The following is a 19080-nucleotide window of genomic DNA, read 5'->3' on the forward strand; positions in this document are numbered from 1 at the left end:
ATAAAATGGGATCATTAATCAAGAGGACCCCTATTTCCTACTATCATGTTCTTTCTATATGTTTCGTTATTTATGCCACCCATTAAAACTTTGGAGTCTCAGCTGTGTCCTGTGTCTGAATGTGATCCCCCTCCCTACTCAAGTAACAGAATTCTCGAGTGCTGCTTTAAAACGAGGAACACACCTCCTTCCCTGACCAGAGAGCAAAGGAAGATGAGTTATTTATCATTTTGCAAAGACTTGGCTTAAAATTAGCCAAAAAATAAACAAGGGTCATATATCCAATTAAAGTCCTCCTTTGTATCTGCTACGTATAGTTTACCCACCCTCTGTACAAGAGCAGATCTGTAACTTTTTCGCAAGACTGGCTTAAAACAGTTATATTTAGTAAAAATGTTTTAATAAATCAGTGGCTTAGTGTTTAAAATTTGTATTCTTGAAAAGCCAACTTGTTAAAATACACCTTAGGCGAAATCCTTCCCTCACCTATTGGGATGAAAACCATTATAGAAAGCAGGAAAAGTTGGTATATACCTAGAGTAAATTTGGCCTGATAAATTTTTAGAGCAAATGCCTGTCACTTTCTTTGTGGAAGATGGTTCTGAGTTCACATTATAGATGTGCTTTTCTGTCACCATGTCAGGATTGATCTCTGTTCTCTGTGTAGGGCCATCTTGGCATTCAAGAATATAGTTAACATTTTATATAGCCAGATTTTCTTAGCTCAGGTGGAAATAAAACTTCTAAAATACAGAGATCTGACTGTTTTTTCTCTGCCTGAGATATAAAGATGAAATAGTGTGATCTGTTTAGTTATTTAAATTTTGAGTTGACCCCCAGGTTTTCTGTAATTTCACTGTTAATGGCGGGGCCTGGTCATGATGGGCTGAAGAGGACAGCGTGCGCAGCTTGTGTCCAGAGCATAGCAGTGGACGTCCAGGGGGTCCTTCTTAGTCCTGTCACCCAGCACTGCATGGTCCAGGTCTCCACATCTGGGAGACGCTCTTCAAAACTCCTTACCTGGCAAATCCTGTGTGTGATTTGGGTCGATTATAAGAATGTCTCCATGTGTATTTACTTCCCAGGGTTCTGACATATGAGGGCTACAGATCTCCTTGTATAGCTGCTGTAACTTTGGTGTTCATAACATGTAAAGGTTTAGATCTAGGTAAGCATTTGAAAGCTTGGTTTCATCTGATTACATACTGTATCAGTCTGTATCCTTCCAGGGTAGGCTTCAGTATTTCACACTTGATGCATCATCTTCTTGTGGCTTCTTCATTTCACTTCAGTTTTGAACAGCTCAAAATGGCCGTCACCCACCTGAAGAGACAGGCTAACAAGAAGAGCGAGGGCAGCCTGGCGTGCGTGAAAGGGGGACTCAGTACTTTCTTTGAGGCACAGGACGCCCTCTCAGGTAAGGTGACCCCCAGCCATCTGCTGGGGCTTCCCCGCGGACACCAGGCCCTGCACGTACGGAGTGTTTGCAGGCTGTGATGCTGAGGCTGTGTCCCTGGGAGCGGAGCTCTGCAGTGGCCACCAGTCAGTCTTTGCGGCCGGGCTGGAATCTCTTTGAAGGCTTGGTACCTTAAGTATTTGTCCCTGAGGCTTTGCTCACCCATCAGACACGTGTGAAGTAGGAGACCACTTTGCCTCCCCGCAGTGTCTGGTGTCCAGGGACGATAAGGAGTTAAATCCCAAGGGTAGAATTCTAGAATTTTAAAAATCCTTGTACAGCCATCAGTATCTTGCACATGGGACTAATTCTGTAGATGTGACCCATTGTGTGTTTGGTCTGGGAAGAACTGGTGATAACGTGTCCTTTCTTTGTAGCCATCGCCCCACCAGCCCCGCACGGTAGCTAACTCCCTCACCCACATACTCATCCTTACATGTGAAGGAAATGGTATTTAATAGAAATGGTATGGCTTTAGACATTTCAAGGGAAGATGTTGGATAGGTTATTTTATTTTTTTCTTTTTAACTACCTTTAATTAATAAAAATCAAATTATTGTTTATCTAGTAAAAAGTAAGATATATTAAAAAAAAAAGTTAACCCAATTCTTTTTAAAAACAAAGACACCTATAACTAAGTACCTGTATAGCTAAATACCTATAACCCAAACTGTAGACTAAGAGGCCACACCTTCCTCAATTCAGAAAGACTTAGTTTTTTAAATTAATTTGTATTGTTAAAGTTCGGACGTCCTATTAGCTTTTTTAAAACGCTTCTCCTCCTGGGCCAGACACGCTTGGTTGCCTTTTGACAAGTTAAATGTGCATCTGGTACAGCTCTCTGCACGTAGAAGTTAGGTCTTTGAAGGAGTGAGTTGTGAATGCCTGGGAGGGAGCTGAGAAGTCAGGTAAACTTTGATAAAGTCTCTGTGCCCTGCGTTTTTTGATGGTGTGCTGTGCTGCTTTCTTTGTGCTTATTGATATTCTAAGTTGTCAGTGGTGCTATGTCAGCAGCAGAAACTTGAGCATAAATGAACTGAGTTTAGTGTTCTCGAGTTGAACGAAGTTATCGATATGCCTGGTAGCTGTGCACATGATAATTTGCCATATGTGATTAGCAATTCTCATAACTATTGTAATTACAATATTTCCTTAGCAAAAACATGCTTGACTTTTCTCTCCATCCTTTTTTTTCTTTTTTTTTTTGCGGTACGTGGGCCTCTCACTGTTGTGGCCTCTCCCATTGCGGAGCACAGGTTCCGGACGCGCAGGCTCAGCGGCCATGGCTCACGGGCCCAGCCTCTCCGCGGCATGTGGGATCTTCCCGGACTGGGGCACGAACCCGAGTCCCCTGCATCGGCAGGCGGACTCTCAACCACTAGTGCCACCAGGGAAGCCCTCCACCCTTTTTTTTTAACATATGTATTTGTAAACACATGTATACTTGTATTCATTTATTTATGGTTTTACTTATGTAAATGGCTTCACTCCTGGCAGATTTCAAGAGATTTTATTTGGTGCATTAAATTTAGTCTCACTTATTAGACATTTGTCCTAGAAGTATACTGGTAATTTAAAGTTTAGCAAAGATGATAATGCTGACCAACTACCAATAAGCGAGTGACTCTGTGGCATATAGAAAATGATTTTAATGGTAAATTAGAAAATTTTAAACATACATATATCTAGCTTTTCTATTTTTTGATGTAAATGTACATTACAAAAAATATTAAACAGACAAATAATCAAGAATGACTTACAACTCTACTGTAGGGATAATCACAGTAACATTTTGATGTATTTCCTTTTGGTCTTTTTTCCCCTCAGCTTATATGAGTGCCTATTAAAAAATTGGAATTATATTGTGTATATAGTTGTGTGTGCTAGAAATCTTTTATATGTTAGGTGGCTCCTCTGAGTAATTATTTTACTATACTTTAGCATTTGATTTGTTTTATTAGTAGCTCTTTAAAAATTTTTTCAACTGTAGTCTTAATTGAAATTGAACTGTAGTTTTAAAAAATGCTTTTTCGGTCAGGTTTTGGTGCTACTGTTATACAGAATCACGTGGATCTGTACGAGTATATGTTCGTACTGTGAAGTGGGTTATGTAGATTAGGAATTATTTGAAATTTGAGAGCATTGATACATTGAAAGAGCTAATAAACTGTCTGCTCAGGTAATTAGCTTTACTTTCCTATTATGAAAAATTTCAAGCATGCTAAGAGTAGAGAGAATAGTACCATCACTTCCGTATATACCTATCACCTAGATTTAACAGGTCATATTTTTCCATACTTGCCTCATCGCAGGTTTTGAGGTTGGCTGGTTTGTGTTTTGCTGATCTCAGGCAGCACGACCTTTCTCTCCTGTGCACTTCAGTGTGAGTCCCCTGATAAGGATGTTACGTACTCGACCACAGCCGCGTGACCACAGCTCAGAAAGTTCCAGTAATCCTTCAGTATCATTCAAGGCCCCAAATTCAAATTTCCCCAGTTACACTCACTTGGTTTGTCCAAACCAAGATCCACATAAGACCCAGACAGTTCATTTGTTTGTTTGTTTGTTTTTTTTCAGTCTCTTAAGGCTCTTTTAAACTAGAACAGTCCTTTCACCTTCGCTACCCGTCTTCGTTTTTCTCATGCTATTGATTTGTTGAAGACATGAGGCTGTTTGTCCTGTAGGATATCCCATATTCTGGATTTGACTCATTACTTCCTCATGGTGCCATTAGCTTATTTTACTCTCCATTGTATTGCTGGGACTTACCTGATTGGATACCAGTTAGGATTCAGTTTTGACCCTTGTGGCTACATGTGGTAGTGTGTGCTTCCGATCTTATCCCATCAGGAGACGTTAGTGTCTATTCTTCCTGGAGAGAGACCCTGGGGTGTATATATAGACACTGGCAGTGTGTATATAGATACACTTTTGAAATCTCTGCTTTTTGTGTTTTGTGGATTTTGGTTTGGCTTTCTCCTGAAGTTCTCTATTTCATTAAGATTTTCATGCCTTTTAGAATTACATTATAATTGAAAAGTCATTAAAAATTCATTGTAATAGGCCCTTGTCGCCAGTTTCATTCACGCGTGTGTCCTACTTCTTTGTTTACGTTGATTCTTCAGTTATGCCTTTTCTGTGTTTTTAAAATTTGAAATTTTCCTCTTTGATCTAGTAGTTTGTAGTGGATTTTTGTTTTTTAAAGTTAGTTTCTAGTCTAACTATATTATGAAAAGAAAATGTGTTTCTTGATAGATACCAGTTTTCTGCAACTGCCTGTTCTCTTCAGGGCACACTGATTGGTGTATTATTATCAGTGCCTGATTAATTACTTATGTTATTTAAGTCTAGGTTATTTATAATAAACATGCCAGACAAATCTCCCTCTTTAATTTTGATTCTGTCAGTTTTTCTTTGTATGTAAAACATGTTTCCTTTGTAACTTTTGATGCTTGGATTCTCTTGATACTATATTACACTGTAAGGTAATAATAATAGCTGCAAAATTGGGTACTTCCCAGGACTACCGCAGGTTTGGTGATCAGCGGGAAGAACTCAACAGTTGTGTACTCACAGTTGTGGTTTATTATAGCGAAGGGAGACAACTTAGCTCAGCCTGGGGAAGGGCACCTGGGGTGGGGCCAGGCAGTCCCACCCACAGGGAGCCCTGGTTGTCCTCTCGGGTGGAGTCATGTGGCACCGACCCTCCTGATAGTGATGTGAGATGGTGGCGTGGAGTGTTGCACCCAAGCCTGGGTCTGGAGTTTTTATCGGGACTCTGTCACATAGACACGAGCTGACTCCCAACAGCTGACCTCCATCTCCAGTCCCTCTGCAGATCGAGCCAATGCCGAGTGACCAAAGCCCTTACCATAAACCACGTTGTCAGACTGTGCGGTGCAGCCCCATCACAGAAGATGCTTGAAGAGCTTAGAGGTGACCTTCCAGCAGCCGAGGGCAAAGGCCAACCCCCTCTTTGGGCAAGATTAAATTCTTTACTGTACAGGATTAACATTCCATACCCTTCTTTTTGTATGCATTTGCTTGATGATATTATGCATTAAGTTCCTTTTAACCTTGAGAAATTTTGATTTTGTTTCTCTCTTATAAGCAAGAAATGGTAGGATTTATATTCTTTTATGCCGTTCTGAGAGGTTCTGCCTTTTCATAGAAGAATTTAAGCCATGTACATTTATCATAAGTGAAACTTCTGTACTTTTGTTCTATAATTGTTTTTTTTCATTTTTACCTCTGCTATATGGACCATATTGTTTGCAGATTTGGAAGAAATGGTCTTACATTTTGTTACAGGTTGTCTCTGACGCCTGATGTGCATGACAACAGTTTGTCACATCTGCATTCCTCATGTGCTTTCCTTTTTTCTGGTCTTAATTTAATCTGAAGTCATAGACCTAGCTGCTTTTTTTTTTACCTTTTCTATTTTATGATTCTGTTTCTAGATTTATTCTTGTCTTTTGCATTTAATTTCATATTTACCACAGTTACTTAAAATTTACCATTTATACACATACATTTCATTGGCTTTACTGTTTGTTGCCAGTTGTGTATGTGTCATCTTTCCTCTTCGGATTTTTTGTTTTGTAACTCTTGTGCGTTATCTGTTGAATTCCTGCATGCAGAAGTGTCTCTTGCTTTCATACATGAACAACCTCTTGGCCATAAGAGAATGACTTTTAAAACATTGATTCAGGGTCTTTTAGTGTCACAGAGAGGAAATCCTGAGCCAGAGTAATCCTTTATTACTTGTAGGTGACTTGTTTATTTTTCTCTCTGCCTAAATGCTTAAGATATATTTGTTTAGCCTTAAATTATTTTAAAAAAAAACCCAAAACACCTTTTCAGGGTATATTGGAATGTAGGTCTTGTTTTTATTCCTTTTACCCAACACTTGATGAGCTTTTAGAGCCTATAGACTCACACCTGCAGGCTCTGACACTTTTCTTTCGCTCGGTCAGCTGTCACTCCCTGGGGTGTCTCTGAGAGGCTTCTTCCCCTGCTGCTTCCCTGCACGGTGCCCAGGGGAGGAGCCCTCTGCTAATTTCCCTCCCTCTCCTGCGTGCTGGGTGCTGGGAAATGGTGTTCTTAAACAGTCCTTTCCTTAAAGGGGTGTTGGAGGTGAGAACAGTAGGGGAGACTCTGTAGTCTTGAAGACTTGGGAAAAAGTCTGCAGGTGTGTCATGTCTGGGCCACCCTGTGTTACAGAGTTAGCTGGATAAATACCTTTCTCTGCCCTTTTGATATCAGCCGTGTTCTTCTCTTGACTGTAGTGGACTTTTTTCATACACAGTCCAAGGATTCTTTTCAGTGCATCCCAGTCAGTGTACAGTTGGCAGCAATTACCTTCTCGTATGGCTTTTATTTACCTTTAAGGTTTTATGCTGTTTTCTTTATTCCTTTGTGTACCATGAGTATTTTAATTAGAATTTGGCAAGAAGTGTGTCTGGCATAACTAATCTGCCAATGTTAACCTCGGTGTGTTCATTATTATAGTTTTTTCTTTGCCATATCCTGCAAAAATATTCCCAGTAGCGTACTTCCCTTTCCCGTGGCTGTCACCCTGCTGTTCCCTTCCAGGCCTCAAAGCCTTGAAGCCCAGGTTCTCCCCCGTTGCGGTGGTGCCTGTGGGGCCTCCTTACAGGAAAGGCCGGCTGTTCCTCAGTCCCTCTGACCCTCACCTGGCCAATCATTTGTTTTAGTGGCAGGTCCAGCCCCATCAGCTGCTCCTTGTGAGAACAGCTGTGGGCCTGGCCTTCTTTACCATATACGCTAGGTGAGGGGTCGCCGAGGGAGGAGGCCCAGGCAGAGTGGCAGCGCGTACTGCTCAGAACACGCGTGGCCCTCCCTCCGTCCGTGCGTTGCTGCTGCTCCAGGAGCGGGTGCCACTCTGTTGAGGGGTGCAGATAACCTTGGCATGCGCTTATCCAGGACCCACTTTTCTAAGTGGGCTCCTTTGTACCTGCTAGTCTTCGAAGGAGTAGTGGGAATTATGTTGTTATTGTTTTCAGTATAACTGAGGAAGGAGAGAATTCATAGAGTACCCAACCAATTTCGATGTAATTTATGTATGATTTAGCCACTCTGATAAAAATTTGGTAGAGTAAGAAGTAGAGAACTAAATGTTTGAAAAGTTCTATATAAATCTGAGTTATTAATACATCTCAATCTAACCCTGCCTACTGTCCTATCTTAGTATTATCCTCAGAGGTCGGCAACTCGACCAAGTTGGGCCACACCTGTCTTTGTACACGTCAGGAGCTGAACATGCCTGTTTTTCAAGAGTTGTTTAAGAAAACAGGGAGAAGAATGTGTGCCAGAGGCCCCCTGTGGCCCCCAAAGCCCTCAATATTTACAGTGTGTTTCTTACAAAAGTAGTTTGCCAGTCTCTGGTGTAGCCTGAGATGCCTGCCGCACCCAGGCCGGTCACAGCATTCGGTGGTTAGAGCCTGCAGCTAGCTTGTGGGTGGCCGTGTGCCTGACACTCCTGAGGGACTCCACCTGCACTCATGCCTTTCCTTAGTGCTCACCTACTAATGGCGTTATATAAATGCTTACATAAATATTATGAATTCTTAAATTGAAATTAGAAAATTCGATGTCTACATTCTTCTGTCAGAGTTCAATAAAACAAATCATTTCTTTGAATCAGTAGGCAATCTTTCAGTAACGGATTTTTCTTTGAGTAGAACTTGCACATACACTTTTTTGTTTCCCAAATATAGATTTATGGTGTTCAGCTGCTTCACATATTTAAGTTTTAATACATGAGAAACTGTAACAAGCCTGTGACTGTGGACTGAGTTTTTTTTTTTTTCTTGAGGTTTTCCTGCTTATCAAGGTCACAATTTTTTTAAATTAATTACTTTATTTTTGGCTGCATTGGGTCTTTGTTGCGGAGTGCGGGCTTTCTCGTTGTGGTGAGCGGGAGCTACTCTTCTTTGCGGTGCACGGGCATTTCATCGCGGTGGCTTCTCTTGTTGCGGAGCACAGGCTCTAGGCACACGGACTTCAGTAGTTGTGGCGTGAGGGCTCAGTAGTTGTGGCTCGCGGGCTCTAGAGCGCAGGCTCAGTAGTTGTGGCGCAAGGGCTTAGTTGCTCCGTGGCATGTGGGATCTTCCCGGACCAGGGCTCGAACCCGTGTCCCCTGCATTGGCAGGTGGATTCTTAACCACTGCGCCACCAGGGAAGCCCCCAAGTTGCTTATTGAGTTATACTATTTAAAAATGTTTTCAGAGAAAATAAAAGGTCAAGTGACCCAGACCTTGGGTTATTTGCATTAGTTTTCTGGAAAATAGGATTGCCTTTATCAGATCCTAGTGTCTCTGGGTCCTCATGCTGGCTGACAGCCTGACGGGTCTGCTGTGTGGAGATGGGCCCAGGAAGCCGCTTTGTGGCAGAACAGGGCTGTGAGCCATGCAGCAGCCTGGACCTGTGGAGTGGCGAGGGGCCTGTCAGTAGCAAGAGAATGTGGCTGGGGACTCATTTAGCGCAGACTCTGACTTAGAAGCAGCATTCGAGCGGAAGCTCTCAGGTGTAACCTCTTAACTGCCACCGATAGACCGGGAGCGGTGACCACCTAATAACATGCCACGTGGCCACTGGCTCCCTTCCAGCCAGGACTGTCAGAAACACAGCAGCCTTTGCTCAGGAGCAGTGCGAACAGATGTGCTTGTTTGAAACATAGGCGTCCTTCTAGTTTCGCTTTTTAATATTTGGGCTTTTTTTATCTCCCTTCCTTAAAGATAGGAAAGTTCTTTTCCATTTAACTTAATCAGTTCAAGGTATGTGGAAATGTTTTATGTCATCACATAATCCAAATTTAAAATATTAGATGAATAACTCTTTTCATTCCTGAATCAACCAAGACAATTAAAAATGCAGTAGTTGGTTTTTCCCCCCAAATATATATATTTTTCTTCCTATGAATGTGTTTTTTTCAACAGAGAAGTAATATATTTTTAGAGTTTCATGCAAAATTTGAGGTTGTTTTACAAAAAAGTATAAAAAAGGACAAGATTAAGAGTAGAAACTAATTACAAGAAGTCGTCGATGTTCAAAGCTCATTTGACCCAGAATTCCCTAACCAGTGAGTCAAGGGAAACCAACTAAATTGTAATTGATTAAAGAAACACACATCAGGTTTTTTTTTTTTTTTTTTTCCATCAGTTTTGCTTAGACAGACTTTTTTTCCCTGTAAATCTGCCACTCCTGACTGGTGGGTTGAGGCAGAACCTGTCAGTTCCTTCTAAGGAGGAGTTTGAATGTTAGAGAAGAGCTCATGTCCTGGAGTGCTGCTGCCCTGGAGTCCTGCCGGGATGCTGGGGAGTGAGCTGTCCTGCAGCGGAGTGTGTGCTGGAGCATGTCCGGGAAAGGCATAGAATCCTGGCTGTCTCAGCAGCTGTTATTTTGGAAAGAAGTCTTGTATTTGCAACTGAATGCAGTTCCCCACTGACATAGTAGTTCTGTTGTTCCCAGTTTACAGATGTGGAAACAAAGGCTGAGGGGGTTTGGGTCACCTGTCCATGCAGTGTGGGCAGGATGTGGTGAAGCTTCTTGTCCTGGGATCATACCGCTTGAGCTCAAATTTGGGGTTTGGCTTTGTGACCTTGGTCAACTTATTTAATTTTACTGAGCTGTGGTTTTCCCATCTATGAAATAGAAATAACATTAGAAGCTCATCATTGGCTTCTTACCAGATGTGCGTCGTGCGTTAGAAACTTATCATGGTGCTCTGCTTATGGTCATGTCTCGATAATATTTGCCTTGCTATTTTTATTACTTTTACTGTGTCACAGTTTTGCATTTGCAATTGTATTTGGAGATTTGTTTTGAAATTTTTCTTAATGAGTCACCTGAGCAAGCCTGATCTGCTGTTTAAAGCCTCCTCTTCAGTAGGTAAAAGTTTTTAAATATAAATTAACGCTTTCCTAATACTCTTTATCAGAGTCATTCAGATGTGCGTCAGTGTTAGCAAACAACTCCAGTGTAATTCGTACATCCACAAATTGACGTATTGGTAGATGTTACTAGATATTTCTTGAGAACCTCCAGGGAAATAATTACAGACTAAATAGAATATGTATAATATGTATTTTGCCATGTTAAATCCCAAGGCTGAAATTAAATATTTTGAGGTTGATAGATATCAAATAGTAGTATTTCTATTTTGTAGTTGGTGAAACTGAGAAATAGAATGACTTTCTTATGGCCAGATATCAAAGATATTAGTTATTTAAGCCTCACTTTTCGTTTTTAATTCAACCGTCTTTACCACTCAGCCTTGGTGATCAGATGATTAAGTATGTGTATTATGTACTATTTTAATAGCATTAAACTACCATGACTTAATACTGGTGTCTGCTGGTTACTTTGCAGAGTTTGTGCAGAGTTTTTGTGTTTGTGCTTCTTTCTAGCACTGAAAATATGACCATTTTTTATGCTGTTTAAAAATGTCATTTTGACGTAATGTTTTCCCACCCATTAAAATAGCCTATATTTTAACTAGATCCTTTTTTCTAGCCATCCATCAGAAACTAGAAGCGGATGGAACGGAAAAAGTTGAAGGATCCATGACGCAGAAACTGGAGAATGTTCTGAACAGTAAGTTTTGTCCTACTACCCAAAACTATTTATGGACTTCATAACACGCTTTGATACAGTTCTTGGACCTGGTTTCACAGAACAAGGCAGTAAGTTGTATTTTAGTATTTATTTCTAAATAGTAGTGATTTAATGAACATAAAGGGAAATAAAAACATTGAAAATGAATGTTCTCTTTCTGTTTGCGTTTTATTTATGAGAACTCATCATTTGAAAGCAAGCCAGTGTACTTCTTAAAAAGTAAAATTTGTTACCATAAAGGAGGCCAGAATATAAATAGCATCATCAAAGATAGAAAAATGCTGCAGCAGTAACCAAGATTGTCATTGACCAAAACCTGAAAAAGCATCTTCAAGTACGTGCCATCGTCAATGCTGATAACATCAGCTACTAGAGTGACAGATACCGAGCTGCTGTCTATTTATTTGTGCCTTACCTTTTTCCAAAACAACTTTAAGGCAGCTGCATACTTGAGTGTTTCCAACTCTGAGACATTTTGTAGGAATTGTAGGCCAAGAGAAACTGATACATGCAATTTGAGGCCCTGTCCACCTCCCCTTCTTTTTTCTGACATCTGTACTTGCAGCTACTTATCCTACTGATTTAGAAGAAACTCATCAGATAAATCAATCCCTATGATAATATTAGTGGCTTAAAAGTAAATTATTCTCTTCCACGTATGTAGTAAAAACATTTGACAAGGAGCAGCAACGCCCAGGGGACTCTCCTAGTCTTCAAGTATAAGCATATATAGCATATGATTTCTCCAGGAAGTAGAGTAGGCTCGAGAATAACGGAAACATTTAAGAACCTCGGCATCGGCTCTTTAGTGATTCTATAAATGCAGGACTGTGATAGCAAGTCAGTTTTGCACGTCTAGCTTAATTTAGTCCCATCAGCAAAAGTTTCTGAGCTTTTTTGTAAATATCTATTTGTCATTGACCAAAACCTGAAAAAGGTTTTGGTCAATGACAAATATCTAAACCTGGGGCTAGCTCTAATAATAAAAGTGTTTCCTAGAAAGAAGCTTTAATTTGATACAGGCTCTCCGTGGTAGTAGAATTTGCGTACTTGGATTTCATCCCCAAATTTATGAGTTTAACAGCACTTTAAATTTTTTGGTCTCTGGTTGTTGGTATTACTGTCATCATCATCACCATTTTGCCTTGGGATTTTACCTCGTTCCTCGTTCTCATCTGAGAACCAAGTCACCAGCTTTGTTCAAATGGCTATATTCTGAATTCAGCCCACGTAAGCATTTACTAAAGCTATTTCTATATTAACATAGACATTTTAAGGTCTTGGATGGATATTTTCTGTTTAGGGATGTTATTTTCCCTGGAGAAGTTGCCATCAAACCATGATATCTGTTTAAAAAAAAGATTGTGTCAGTAACTTTTAAAAGGTGGCTTGTGAGAACAATCTGGCTTAGTAAGTATCTCATTGTATCAGTAGAAGAAAATGGATATTTGCTCAGGTTTGGAAAAAATCACGATCTGTTTCATGGGTGAGCCCTGGCATAGTACGTTAATGTAATTTTTTTCTTTTCAGTAGTTTAGGTAATTCTCCTTTGGGACTTGTGGTATAAAATTTGTAAGGGAAATGGTTTTACTTCTGTTCCTTTATAAGCACAAACTTTTTCTAGAAATGTGTCCTTTTACCTTTCTACTGAAATTTGCTCTTTTTTGGGTAAAGTTGGCTTAACGTGAGTGTCACTTCTTTGAGACTCAGGACTTTTCTGGGATAAAAATTTCCTGTAGATTATATTCCTTTGTAACAATCCGTTTTTCCTAGAAACATTTTTATGTCAGCTGGATGTTGATGTTTGCTATCTTAGGGTAAGTCGTGTTAGTTTAGGTCAGCTTGGCGAACATTTGTAAGACTGGTTGTGTCAAGTGCCGTGCTGGGTCCAGCGTCGAGCTTGGAGCTGGGAGGGATGTGGCTGCCGCCCAACAAGCAGGTCCCCTGCCCCGACGGCGTGCCCAGGTCACCGATTCACCGATCTTCAGGAGCTGTACCGCTGGGGAACTGAAACAGAAATTTTGCAGGAGTGCAAATGTAGTCTGGTTTGCTTAAATTATATATTTTTTCTTTTATTTGAATTTCTATTTCTCCATTTATTTATTTATTGGCATCTTTATTGGAGTATAATTGCTTTACAGTGGTGTGTTAGTTTCTGCTGTGTAACAAAGTGAATCAGCTATACGTACACATATATCCCCATGTCTCCTCCCTCTAGCATCTCCCTCCCACCCTCCCTATCCCACCCCTCTAGGTGGTCACAGAGCACCGAGCTGATCTCCCTGTGCTATGCGGCTGCTTCCCACTAGCATTTGGTCGTGTATATATGTCCATGCCACTCTCTCACTTCGTCCCAGCTTCCCCTTCCCCCTCCCCGTGTCCTCAAGTCCATTCTCTACATCTGCTTAGATTATATTAATGCTTTAATCTTGTGTATAATTACATACTAACTTATGTGCATTTTCCCTGAGTTATTTTAAATGAAAGTTTTTTAAATTTGGGCAACCTTTTCCACTTTGTTTCTAAAGGGTGATGTTGACTAAGAAATTCAGTCCCTTTTGTTCAGAATTTATCAATGTTGAAGCCTTTCATTGAAATTCTTTTTTGTTTTCACTGATACATGTTTCTCATATTTGCCTTGGTATTTAATAATTCCATCTTGATTTCAAGCCAGTGATGAAGTGATGACTGTTAATTTCTATCAGATCCACATATCTCACTCTGTGTTGTTACCTGTTCCAAGAGCATAGAACAGCGCCGTCCAACGGAACTTCTGCCATGATGGAAATGTAGCTCTTGAGCACTTAAAATGGAACTAGTATTGCTGAGGAATTTAATTTTTATTCAATCTTAATAATTTGGCTTTTAAGTCGAAGTAGCCCCGTGTGGCTGGTGCAGCTGGGCTAGGCAGGCAGGTGCGGGGAGGGACCCTGTGGTCTAGGTGTGTGTCGCCAGAGCTGGGACAGCTAGACCTCTGTGCCCCTCACTGGTGTCAGGGCTTGCTCCCACAGTCCACAGATGCTCAGCCCCTGCGGTAACCCCGGGAGGCTTGTGCTGTAACCCGCATTTTATTGACGAAAAACTGAGGCTCAGAAGGATTGAACGCGTTACCTAAAGTCACATCAGCAGTAAGTGGCAGAGCTGGGATCTGTGTCTGTGCATCTGGCTCTGAGCCTGCGCTTTAAACTACAGACTGCCTTGCTGGTTTGGGATGCGTGGGTTTCAGTGACCAGTATTCTTGCCACGTTGCATCAAGCACACACCTGGTTGCTAGCTCTGCGGTCCACTGAACGTTCGGCAGTAACGTGCCCAGCTGCTCTTCCTGCAGAGTCGGGGGGACCCACTGCAGACGCTTGCCAGGTCCTGCTCAGACAGCAGAGTGTGCCTGTGGGCAGCCTCCTCGTCTCCCAGAGAGAAGCTTGCAGACATTTCGCAGACATGGAGACTCAGAAGGGGAAGTTGGCCCACAGAGGTGAAAGTGCATCAGAAAAGAGAAAGTGATGACAGTGTGAGTGGAATTCAAATCCAGCACGACTTGGGTTGTAGGAGTGGCTGTGGTGGGGTGTGGACACTGGGAGGCCCGAGGAGCTCAGTGAGGGTGGACTTCCCCACCGAAGCCAGGAAGGTGTGACGAGGAGGTAAGGCTGTCCCAGAGGGAGTGAGGCCGACGGAGCGCTCAGAGCTGACCAGTGAAGCTGGAAGTACAGCAGACAGACGTGGAAACGAGCGTCATTGTTTGTCAGAGCGCAGAAAAGATGCTTGATACGTGCTGTAAACTTTATGACAAGAAGAGGCGGGCTATCTTGATGATAAATTTTACAAAGAAATTAAACATTGAATTTTCAGTTTCTAATGTTTTTTATTATAGTGTGCTAAATAAAAATTAGTTTTACTGTTTTTTCATTTTCTTATTGATCTATAACCAACAGTAAGCAAGTTTTTAATGTTTCAGCAAAAATTTTCTAAGTCACAGAACAAGCGTCGTTTTCGCGTTGATTATTAGGATTGCTTGCTCTGCTCGGTTCAGCTGCCCGATCACTGACGTGGTCCTGCACATGGGCCCTGTGCTGTCCCTCCCTCAGGGGACAGAGTCCTGGGCACTGGTTCTGAGGCTGGTTTCTGGCACTTGCCCTGTAAGCGTTTATTGAGCGCTCTTATTCCTCTTCAGGGACAGGAGGATGAAACTTTGTGCTTTGCTTCCGAGAGTTTATAATCCAGTGAAAAAGTAGGACCAGATAGGTAGGGGATTAAATTGTGGTGTGACAGTGCTCTGCTGGTAGGGGTCCCGGAGCCCCGATGGAGAGAGGACGGGGGGAGGACTGCGAGCCTCAGGAGAGGAGGGGGACAGGCCAGGCAGGCTGACATTGGCCGGTGGGCACTAAGTGGGCCCAGGTGCATCCCGGGCGGGGCAGGCTGCGCGAGGAGGAAGGCGCTGACCTCAGGGGAGATGGCTGTGGGCCATGAAGCAGGACCGAGTACCCTGGGGTGCAGACGTGAGGGCTGAGGCTGCCGGGTAGAGGGGTCTGCTCATGACAAGCTCTCTGTGCGGCGTTGTGGAGTTTGTCTTTATCTTGAGAATACTGGTGAGCCGTGGGAGGATTTTACATAAGGAATTCACATGGTGAACTTTTAAAAAACATTCTGTCATCTGTCCAGAGAATGCACTGGAGGGAGCTGGATAGAGACCAGAAGAGAAACCAGTAGAAGTGTGCACTGGTGACGTGACAGCGGTTTGTAGGACCCCAGCGTCAGGCCTGGCTGGGAACAAGCACTAGGTGACTCAGGTTGTGACCTTGTTCATGTAATGTCGCCCTGTAATGTCAGATAGCTGCCTGTCTGGCCGTTTTCTGGAGTCTGTTAAGAGAAACGAGACATACAGTAGGTTGTTCAGTCTCTTTGTGTCCTGGTTTTGCTATGAATTTAAGTATACGTTGAAAAGTTACCTGAAATTTCATTCAGCTTCATTGTTCCTGGGGTAAATTGTGTCGTGAGTGTGTAGGGGGAAGCCTCCTCCCATCCCCCCCCCCCCCCCCCAGCTCCCATCAAGCAGAGACGCAGGTTATACATCACCCGTACTGTCCTCTGTGCTGGGTGCCAGTGCCATGAAAAGGGGCCAGAGAGAGCTTCGTGTTTACTTTAATAAACATGCTTGAAATGACCAGGCGCCATCAGAAGTACATGACTAGCTTTTGTGGATGACGGGTTCCTGGCACAGTTACAGTGTTTTTCCATCTTTGAGGGCAGGTATGAGTTTGATTGGTCAGTGGGCAGTACTGCAGTGACTTGTCTTCCCATCTTATTCTCCAGCTCTGCTGAGATATAGTTGACACAGGACATTGTGCAAGTTTAAGGTGCGGAGTGTGATGGTTAGATACCTGTCTGTGATGCCGCGTGTTCACCCCACCCCCACCCCCGCCAGCGCTGTCACCACACGTAATTCCATTTGTTTGTGATGAGAATGTTTGAGATTTCCTCTTGAAGCCACTTTCAGGCTACAGTACAGCATTGTTAGCTCTGTTTCCGATGCTGTGCATCACATCCTCAGAGCGCATCCATCTCCCCGAGGCCCCAGCCCGGCCTGCTTACAAGAGCTCGGCTTTTCAGGCTCCACGTGTAAGTGGAGCCACTCAGGGTCTGTCTTCCTGTGACTGCACGTGGCGTGGAGCCCTCCGGGTCCATCCGCGTCTCCCTGTCTCGTGCTGAGGAAAATATCACTGCCCTGCCAGCCCAGCTGAGGCCAGTGTCATTGCTGTCAGTGCAGGGGGGGCATCCATCCCCCAGACCATGATGCAGTGTCCCTGCGGGGGGAAGGGGAGAGCCTTCAGCCTGCACGTGCCCAGGGCTGCTCGTGGGCTGGCACAGGTGGCCTTCAGGGCGGCCCTGCCTCCGCTCGTGGGGCCAGCGCGCCCTTCTCCTCTCAGCTGCCCTCAGGTGTGGCTGGTGAGCTGCTGCTGCTTTTTTATCCGCTTGCACAAATCTCGGTTTCCCTGCTTTCGTTTCGTTTCTTACTGTCTATAATCATCCAGTTATCAGAGCTATGAACTCCCAGAATTTTATTGTGAATGCAGTAAAGTTTGCAACAGAATAATTTATGGACAGAAATTATCTATAAATTAAAATCATAATTTCATGACTTAAAATTTGTACGTAAATTAGAATTCTCTGTATGTATACATTTTTGTGTAACTAAATTAAATTTTAATTTTATAGTTTATAATTTCTGCCTATAAGTTTTTCTGTATTAAATATTTATATTTTATTTAATTTTAAGCAAATTTTCTACCTGTGCTTGTTATAACTTTTAGGGGAGTTTGAAATTATTAGTTTGTATTTTTTTATTGTCTTTAAAATAAGATGAAAAAAAATCTAGTTTTGATATCTTGTACTCCTTCATTGTAGAGAAAGTGCTTGGGGATTTAACATCCGCAGCGCACACATAAGTAATCAACCTTTAAAAATATTCAGTCCCCATTCACGTATCTAATTCATTCATGAAGCCTCAATTCGTGAAGTTTATTTCTAAATGATAAACAAATGCTTAATATTAATTTTCTTCCAAGAAAAATACTTTTAACCTTAATCACATTTCCAGTATTCATTTAGTCATCATTATATGGTTTGGTGGCAAGAAAGGAATATATTTTTTTTCTCAGAGTAGAAATTTAGTATTCTACATTAAATAGCAGGTGGTGAAAATAGCTGTCCTGACAAAACAAAGTTTTTATACCAGGCCTTTAAAATTTCAACAGAATTTAAACATTATTTAGATAAAACAATTATGTTACAAAGATGACTTTTAACACACTCAGGCCACCCACAGTGTGGACCAGAGAATGCGGCATGCCAGCCACCCAGCGAGACTGAGGTCGTTTTTTTTCATCTTTGCTTAAAGTATAGTCACTAGACCAGATAATGTAGAAACTTTTTATGAGCAGTGGTCAAACAGCCAAAAAAAGTTTATCCTTTTTCTTCCCTTTCCTTGTGACTAATTAAAAATAATTCACAAGTTGAAAAAGCTTAACTATTTTTGTACACGGTAAATTTTGTTTTAGATAAAGAAACTCTTTCATACAGTGATTCATAGAGTTTGAGGTCTTTAAGGTAAAAAAAAAACATATATATAGAATGTCCAGTCTGTGTATCATTTTAAGAAATACTAAGCTGATTTAAGAAATATTCATTAATAGTGGTGTGTTAAAGTTTGACACTTTAAATTGCTTATATCATTTTTTGTGCCTGCTACATAATTAGATAATTTTATGTAGAAGTAGGATTAGGTCTAAAATATTTCTTTTGAACAACTTTTCTGAAAAATTTTTTCCGTTTTTTTTTATTACTATGGATCTGTAAATATTGAATCCAGAGAATTTAACTAGTGTACTTGTGTGTGCACGCGTGTATGTGTGTGGGTTTTAACCTGTTGTCTGAATTAATGAAATAACCTAAGGTTCCATAATGCTGTAAAACTTAAAAGAAGCTAAAATAAACGTAGATTGACATTAGACAATTTATTTGGGCCCGGTAAGTGTGGTTATTCTTAATTGGATACCGTTAACTGGTATGCACATATGAAAAGACTTCAGAGGCAAAAAGGAAATTGTATTTTAGCAAATCGTAAAATAAACCTCCAATATAGCTGACTTTTAGAAAAGTTGACTGAGTTTTAATATTAAGTGCAATAGCAGTCTAACATTTTATTTCTTTTGTCCAGTGACACATTTTCTGAGTAAAATGAGTTTTTATCTAAGTTTCTTTTTGTCCTTTTAAAATAGGAGCAAGTAACACTGCAGACACATTATTTCAAGAAGTCTTGGGTCGTAAGGACAAGGCGGATTCCACTAGAAATGCGCTCAATGTGCTGCAGCGATTTAAGTTTCTCTTCAACCTTCCTCTGAGTATTGAGAGGAACATCCAGAAGGTGGAGTGCATATTTGTGTACCTATGGTCGTAGAGGCCATAAATTTTAAAGAGTTGTTACGATGTTT

At 41.6% G+C, this 19080-nt stretch overlaps 1 protein-coding gene across 6 annotated transcripts in view; it reads left to right on the forward strand.

The window, feature by feature from the left end:
* The window catches only part of EXOC2 (exocyst complex component 2), a 155953-nt gene that overhangs the window by 48672 nt on the left and 88201 nt on the right, over positions 1-19080 (forward strand). For all 6 annotated transcript variants that reach the window (XR_009565703.1, XR_009565705.1, XR_009565704.1 and 3 more), the window contains 3 exons: positions 1293-1417; positions 10994-11074; positions 18868-19013. Coding sequence is in view for 2 of the 6 variants with exons in the window: in XM_060307404.1 (XP_060163387.1) it covers positions 1293-1417; positions 10994-11074; positions 18868-19013 (352 nt within the window). In the remaining 4 variants the exon portion in view is untranslated. The remainder of the gene's footprint in view (positions 1-1292; positions 1418-10993; positions 11075-18867; positions 19014-19080) is intronic.

Source organism: Globicephala melas, chromosome 11 (assembly GCF_963455315.2).
Source record: "Globicephala melas chromosome 11, mGloMel1.2, whole genome shotgun sequence".
Taxonomy (NCBI): Eukaryota; Metazoa; Chordata; class Mammalia; order Artiodactyla; family Delphinidae; genus Globicephala; species Globicephala melas.